The sequence below is a fragment of the Bison bison genome, unplaced genomic scaffold, assembly GCF_000754665.1.
Source record: "Bison bison bison isolate TAMUID 2011002044 unplaced genomic scaffold, Bison_UMD1.0 scf7180017864363, whole genome shotgun sequence".
Lineage (NCBI taxonomy): Eukaryota > Metazoa > Chordata > Mammalia > Artiodactyla > Bovidae > Bison > Bison bison.
Window position 1 is genome coordinate 5,387,230 of NW_011494935.1, and position 8,373 is coordinate 5,395,602.

At 36.2% G+C, this 8,373-nt stretch overlaps 1 protein-coding gene across 2 annotated transcripts in view; it reads left to right on the forward strand.

The window, feature by feature from the left end:
• GABRA1 (gamma-aminobutyric acid (GABA) A receptor, alpha 1) overlaps positions 1 to 7,350 on the forward strand; it is a 56,423-nt gene extending 49,073 nt beyond the window's left edge. For both annotated transcript variants that reach the window (XM_010855337.1, XM_010855338.1), the window contains exons 9-10: positions 2,149 to 2,351; positions 6,184 to 7,350. In XM_010855337.1, coding sequence (XP_010853639.1) covers positions 2,149 to 2,351; positions 6,184 to 6,495 — 515 coding nt within the window. In that variant the 3' untranslated portion in view covers positions 6,496 to 7,350. The remainder of the gene's footprint in view (positions 1 to 2,148; positions 2,352 to 6,183) is intronic.
• The last annotated feature ends 1,023 nt before the right edge of the window (positions 7,351 to 8,373 follow it).

The following is an 8,373-nucleotide window of genomic DNA, read 5'->3' on the forward strand; positions in this document are numbered from 1 at the left end:
ACAAAATAAAAAAATGGAATTCACTTTAGCAGGGATTTATCCAAAAGGAGTGAAGCTGTCAATAATAAGTTATTAACTTTGCCCTTAGTAAGTATCAGGCTCAATACTTCATTACATTATTTTATTAAATACTCACAATAGCCCTCTGAGTTAGACTTATTCAAATTAAATTACAAGGGAATAATTACAAAAAAACTCCAGAAGTTCAGACTTGTGAGACAGACTTCCCAAGGTCACTCAGCAATTACAGAGCTGGGGCTTGAAACTGGGTTGCTCTGTTCCCCAAATACTGACATTTAATTACTTTGCTCTTTGCTCAAGTTAATATGTAAATTTGGGGGCTTTTTCCCAGCTAATATGTAATATGGATAATGCCCCAAAATGTCCTGCAACACCTCCAAAGCTCATAGTAAGTCTATTCCCTACAACTGTGACCATGTATCAGAAATATGACATACTGAAAATCTCAGTGTTATTAATCCTATCACTACCTAATAGAGCTGCAAAGATAAATTACCTTGAAATTCATGGAAAACTGGGAATATTGGATGCTTTAAACTGCCTTGGAAAAATTAGCTGCCTACCAGCTGCATGACCCTACTGATTCTCTAAAATTAATCAAAAGAGGAATCATAGGTATGAGTTTTAGACAGATGGGATGACAATATCTTCTGTGGCAATAATTGACTTATCTTTAAAATGCTTTCACATATTATTATATTTATTCCTCTAACCCTATGAATGTGTAAAAGTTTTCCTTTCTTGGAATTTCAACAATGATATACACCGACCAAGGGAATGAAGTGTAAGTCACCACATTTACAGTTATGGAAACTGAGGTCCTTAGGAGCTAACTCACTTGTTCAAAGCTATAGAGTTAATAAATAGTGAGGGACTAGCTACTGGAAGAGGTTAAGATTTTTTCCACACCATGCAGTCTAAGTTATTGGGTTCCTGTGATTTTTTTTTTCCATAAATTTTCAAATGGCTTAAAAGGAGACTTACAGTATTCTAACTCATAGATTGCATCATATATAGTAGGTTGAAAATATTAACTTGTTAAATGGATATTATTGAATGTCATCCTTCAAAACAAACTCCTATAATTGGGCTCAGTGGTAACAGAATCTGCCTGCAGTGCAGGAGATGCAGGAGACATGGGTTCGATCCCTGGGTTGGGAAGATCCCCAGGAAGAGGGCATGACAACCCACTCCAGCATGCTTGCCTGAAAAATCTAATAGAGTAGTCTGGTGGGCTACAGTTCACAGGGTCACAAAGAGTCAGACAGGACTGAAGCGACTGAGCACACAAGCAAACTGAAAGCAACTGACTTGAAAATGGCTTTGAATAGAGGTGATTTTAATCAGTTGGGATAGATTCATAGATCAGGGAAGATATATAGCAGCATTAGCAGAAAGAGTAAGACTTTGATGAATGTATACAAATTTGGTTTTGCCATTTCTGAGCTATGTGACCTCAAGCAAGTCACCTGAGACTTATTTCAATAATTTCTTCAAAAGAGCAGCTATTTCAAGAATCAGGAAAAATAGTATAAAAGACAAAGCGTTAATAACATAACAAAACATTATCCGAAGATAATTTAGTTATCTGTTGATGATCAATTATCAAAAAGTTATTGGTTTTATGGTTTATATATTCAAGGATTGTTCAGTCACTCAGTAGTGGCTGACCCTTTGCGACCTCATGGACTGCAGCATGCCAGGCTTCCCTGTCCTTCACTATCTCTGTAGAATATTAAACAGAGCTGAGGATTCAGTGATTACTTATGGATGCTGGACAGTGACAATCTCTGCTTTCTTTTTCCTAGAGTTGGGGACAGTGAAGGAATATTATTTCCTTTCCTCACCAGGGCACTGTGTTCAAGATGCCTATTTAAGGGAGTTCACGATCTTATTAATGGCTTCTCAATAGCAGAGCAGTTTATCCCTCCAAGAACTGCCCTTCAGTACTGCCATACTATGAACTACAAACTACATTGGGATTAAATTAAAACTCACCCATCCCAAACCAAACGGGATGAACTGGAAAACATACTGTGTGTGTGTGTTTCATTTTATACAAGTAGGGTGACTTCAGTGATGAAAGTTTATAGTATGAACCTAAAAATTAACTTTCTTTCTTTGCAGGAGTCACAACTGTGCTCACCATGACAACTTTGAGTATCAGTGCCAGAAATTCCCTCCCTAAGGTGGCTTATGCAACTGCTATGGATTGGTTTATTGCAGTGTGCTATGCCTTTGTATTCTCAGCTCTGATCGAGTTTGCCACAGTAAACTATTTCACCAAGAGAGGTTATGCATGGGATGGGAAAAGTGTGGTTCCAGAAAAGGTAAATGCTTTAATATCTCCTGTGATATTGCACCATTATGTCTTTTTAAACCTGTAAGATGTAATGTGTGAGCTTGGGGGAATGGCTGAAGGATGCAGAGAGAGGGTAAAGAAGATTGTTTTTTTCTTATGTCATAAATGATTAAGTGCTGTGAGAATTTCCTCACTGCTAAGGAAGGAGGTTGTTTCTGTGGATAGGTGTGCAGAGTCAAGGGAAGGAAATAAAGGAGAAACACAAAGGTAAACATTTCTATTCAAGCATGGTTTCCTATGGTCCCCATTAATGTGAGAACAGTTTTAACAAACTTGATATTGGGAGCAATTATGCCATTATAATTTTTGTGACTTGAAAATCATAGTTTTTTGGGTGTTTGGTCCTAATAACTTTGGTCCTAAATGTTATTACTTTAATGACTCAACTGAATTGAGCTTACAAAATGCATTATCTCTAATTTTCACTAAAGTAAAGGTCAGGAAACATATTTTCTTTTTCCAAAAGAGAGGTTTGCTTTAAGAATCACAACACAGAATTCACAAAATTTCTTCATTGTAGAAAATTAGCAAGTCAAGAATATCACTGTTCTTCTGTTAGAACATATTTTGGAGTGACTTTTAAAGCATGGTTGGGGAGGATATTTCTGATTCTGGGGTTTGAAATAAAAATATGTCAAAAGGCAAGAAAGTCTTGGGATGGTGGAAAGAAAGGCAAAGTCAGAGTCCCAGAGGTTCTAAGGCATCTAGAAGTAACCTAGGAGGAATTTCTCTACAGCAAATGAAGAGTACTAGTGTCCTGAATCAGTCTCTAAAAATAGTTATGTTGTCAAATATACTTGAAAAATACTGAATACTCTCACAGAGTCACAGTATATTAGAGAGTCTGAGAGGGTCTACAGTAAAGAAATTCATTTAATGATGTTTTTCCCACAGCTCCATGAATATATTAGAAAAGAGGATCCTTTGTAGAAACATCTACCACATTTAATAGAATCTATAGTGTTACTGATTCTAAGATGTACCACTAGTTTATGTGTACATAAGAAAGAACATATGCTGCCAAGTAAAAACTCTTTGAGATTTACCATTCAGCCACAGGTGGATCTGTTGAATACTCAAAGCAAAGGAAGTTCTGTGTGGGGTATGCTATACCAACCAAAATGGACCAGACCCAGGTCCTAAAAATTCACCTTGCCTTGACACATCCTCAACTTAGTATAAAAAGCATATCTGAATTTCCAAACCAAGAATCTTGTCTCAGGATCAGTAGAGAGGAAACAAGACAAAAGAAACTGCACTTACCAGATGGAGAGAGAGGTGAGAGAGTGGAAACAGAGTTTTTGTCCAATACTTACTTTAGCCATTGATGGCCTCCATTTGTCCTAGAACAGAAGGACAACCCCAAAGGAAAGCAGTGAACCTGAAGGTGTGTGATCATAAGACACTACAAATTGTGAGACATAGCCCAAAATCATAGCTGTGGACATTTTTAAAATCCACATCTTAGAATTAGTGGTACACTCTACCAAAGTTCTTCAGAACTAATGATACACAAACATTAGTGATATGCAACTGAAAAATGAAATGCAAACATTGGGAAAAGTTGTTTTTCTATCCTAATCCTTTCTTTGCATGCTGCAAGAAGCCAGTGTCTTTCTGATTGTAGCTTGTCAGTTGCAATTGTTAATGAATTGTTAGATGAATTGAACTTGATCTGGAAAGCATAGAATTTGGATTGAGGTGTTGGTGATCTCATATTTGAGTTTAGATTTCTTTCTGACTGTGTACTAGTCTTTTAGTGTTGTCTCAAATAAAATATTTCAATCTCTATCAATCTACAGTTCACATTATTCAGTGTACATATATAGATATAGGTGTAGTCATATGTATATAGGCATCTACATATACATAAATAATACATTTATGCCCATATCTGGCATCTTATTAAGAAAGAGGATATTTTCTAAAATGTATTTTTGTCTCTGTAAAAATCTTCCACAGGGCTTTGCCAGTTTGATTTGCTTAAAACAGGGAATGTGAACACAATGTAATCCAGATCTCACTCTGACATTCAGAGAGGATACATTTTTTTTTTTCCTGTAATTAGATAAAGTGTTTTCAGGAGAGTTAAAGTTTTGATGTCTGACATGGTATACTTGAAAATAAAAAGGAAATTCCAATAGGGCATCACATTTTCAAGTGAATATATAGTGGCCTTCTTAAGATCCACCCTCGTACAGTTAACTGCTAAATTAAATACTAACTTCTTAAAGAATATGCAACTATATCAGACCACATAGCTCTGAACAATGACCTACTTTATTTTTGAGAAGTGTCTATATGACAGAAACTAAGAAAAGCTGCAGTTATCAATTACCACACAGATAACATTAGTGAGCAGGTAACACTGAGCAAAAATCGAATCCAGGATATCCTGACTGACCCTGCTTTGTCATTTGTGCACTGGAAGCCTGAGGAGAAGGAGCAAAAAATAATTGGCTCATAAATTTTTTATCACTGCAAAACAAACTGCCCCAAAACTTAGTGACCTAAAACAGTAACCAAGCATTTGAGGCTAGGAAAAACCTGAGGTTATTTCTATTAGTCGAACATGGGCTCACTGACGTAGTTCCCGCACCAGGGCAAGAAAATCTACAATGGCCTTTCTCCCATGTATGGGGCCTCATGCTGGCTGGATCTCTCACTGAACATAGTCTCTGGTCCCTCAGTGTCTAATCCATGCTTCATGTTTCTGTGGCATGTTTCCAGAGGGTAAAGAGTGAGGTTGCAAAGCTTCCTGAGGATAGGATCTTAAGCTGGCACAGCATCACTCTGCCAGAGTCACACGTCTAGATGTAATAAGTGGGGAAATAGACCCCATTTTTTGATTGGAAAGCCTGGAAAATATTTGTCTGCATTTTTCCCTAGCCTTATTGAAAGATATTTGACACATAGCATTGTGTAAGTTTAAGGTGTACAATGCAATTAATTAGATATATTATATATCATGAATTGGTTACCACCATAGTATTAGCTACTATCTCTAACTGGTCACAAAGTCCTTTCTGTGGTGAAAACATTTAAGATTTAGTCTCAGCAATATTAAAGTATATGATACAGTATTGTTATCTAGAGTCATCATGGTTTAGTAGACATTAGGTGCTGTCCAAAATGTCCATAAGACATTTGGTCCATGGAAACCAACCCCAAATATTCATTGGGAGGATGGATGATGAAGCTCCAATACTTTGACCACCTTATGTGAAGAGATGCCTCATTGGAAAAAGACTCTGATGTTGGAAAAGATTGGAGACAGGAGGAGAAGGGGGTGACAGAGGGTGAGATGGTTGGATGGCATCACTAACTCAATGGACATGAGTTTGAGCAAACTCTAGGAGATAGTGAACAACAGGGAAGCATGGCATGCTGTAGTTCATGGGGTCACAAAGAGTTGGACACAATTTAGCAATTGAACAATAACAAAGGACTTTGATATGTGGTCCTGTCCAAAACCATTTGTCATGGATCCAGTATGCTCAAAGACATTTTGGATAGGACCAAATTGCAAGGACCATTGACGTAAAGCAAATGTCTCACAGACCAACTGTCTTATGGACATTTTGGACCAAATGTCCCACCAGGTCACTTGTCAATTTTACAATTAGACCTTTGTGTCTGCGTTTTACATTTATTCCCAAAATGCTGTCATAAATTCCATTCTTTAGATGTTAAATAAAGCACTTGTTTGAGTTCTAAAGTAAAGGTCACTTTGCTCAAGAACTTATAAACTTGCTTCCCACAATTTACTAAACAAAATACTTTAACTCTTTCCTTTACAGCCAAAGAAAGTGAAGGACCCTCTTATTAAGAAAAACAACACTTATGCTCCAACAGCAACCAGCTACACACCTAATCTGGCCAGGGGTGACCCTGGCTTAGCCACCATTGCTAAAAGTGCAACCATAGAACCAAAAGAAGTCAAGCCGGAAACAAAACCACCAGAACCGAAGAAAACCTTTAACAGTGTCAGCAAAATTGACCGACTGTCAAGAATAGCCTTCCCGCTGTTATTCGGAATCTTTAACTTGGTCTATTGGGCAACATATTTAAACAGAGAGCCTCAGCTAAAAGCCCCCACCCCCCATCAATAGGTCCTGTCAACCATATTCTGTTGCTCAGTCCTCTGCACTGGGAATTGCTTTCTGTTCTCAACGTGGTAATTCCCATCTGCTTTATTGCCTCTGTCTTAGAGAATTTGAAGGTTTCCTTATTTCCATAATTCATATAAGAACAACAGACCCCTGTCTGGCCGTCCGGAGCAGATCAGAGCATACAGCTGAGAGACGGGATTCTGAGAGAGGGAGCCAGAGAGCAAAATCATGACAGAAGGAGACAGAAGGGAAGAGAGAGAAAAGGAGGGGGAAGTAGATCCAAAGATAGGAGGAAAAGTAGAAGAAAAATCCAACTTAACTCCAGGTCATTTGTAGATATATATTTCCAAATATTCTAGAAAAAAAAAGATACTGTATATGTAAAAAATATTTTTATGTGAAGGTGTTTAAAAGAATATAATGTTTAATGAAGAAACATTTAAAAAAATCTATGTCTTTATTGCACAGATGATGATGTGTTTCTCACATTTCTGTTTTGTATTTTAAACCTATGTATAGCTTTAACAGTTTGTTTCCAAAGCTCAAGATCCCCATTCTTTCTCTTTTAAGAAACACCTAGGGCATTATTTTGTTGTTAAATGCTATTTTCAAATTTATGGAAATTGCATAGGCAAAGGTGCAGTGTCTCACAGTAAGAGCACATTTAATCCAATGGAGACAAATGCTTTAAATAGGCTGCTTTACTGTCATCTGAGCTCTTACCAGTAGACTCAATGAGGAATCATTCTAACAGATATATACACTCAAGAAAACTAAAAAAAAAAAATTAATAATAAATTTAGATAGAACAGTTTTAAAATATTTATTTTCCACCCTCTCTATATCCAGATAACACATGCATCCAGTAATCACTTGATTTTCATTCTGAAGATGTTTTTAGAGGGGCAAAAATATTTTGCAAGCTCTAGAATTGTTGAATGTATTATTTTATATAACAGTACATTAAAAGCTTTAGATTGAAATTTATGACTAATAAACAAATATAGAATATATAAATTATATATGTAAATATGTAGCATGAGATTGTACATTTTTTTACTTTTTTAAAAGTTGTGTTCTTAAAATATTGTGTAGGACTCACCGCTCTTAGCTGTTAGAATGTTGTTAAATGCTATGGAAATACTTTTACAGCCTGCATTTAAGACCAGAACAGTCTGAAGGAATCAGATGGAATTTACAATATGTGGGTATAAAATCTACTTATGTAGGGAAAGCTTGTAATTCAAACTGTTGTCCCATGTACAGTAGTGAATCAGTTGTTATCCATTCAAGTCATCCCACTTTTCCCTATTTTAGGCTCTTATAATATAAAAAGAAAATGGAAAAGCATTAGTGGGAGCTAGAAAATCAACTGTATATTACTGCTATCTTTGCTGATACCAACTATTTCAATAAGTGTTGTACCATATGTAGCATTAAATATAAAAATACATGAAAGAATGTACAGGAACTAGCTTTTATTGAGTAATATGACATTTCATTTATACTGTAGCAATATATTTGTAGGCATACTACGTAAGGGCTTTAATGACAAGAGGTCCATTCATACTCCCTATGAAAATTCTAGTCTCTTTCATTACTTCCCAGATATTTTAGAGATAAATATTTATGAAGAAGGTATTTTTGAAGTCTCCTTTTGTCTGACAGAATTTCAGAGATATTTAAAATTAGCATCCAGAATCCACAGGTCATGGGCTAACCACATTTAGAATACTATGGCATAAACCTGTCGTCATAATTACCAAATAAGACAGTTGGGATCCATACCCAAGTTTTGAGCAATGTTTGTCTCAAAAAGCTGTTATCCAGTGATGCAGGAAAATAGTTTGTGTTTTCCTAAACAAACTCTGGTATTTT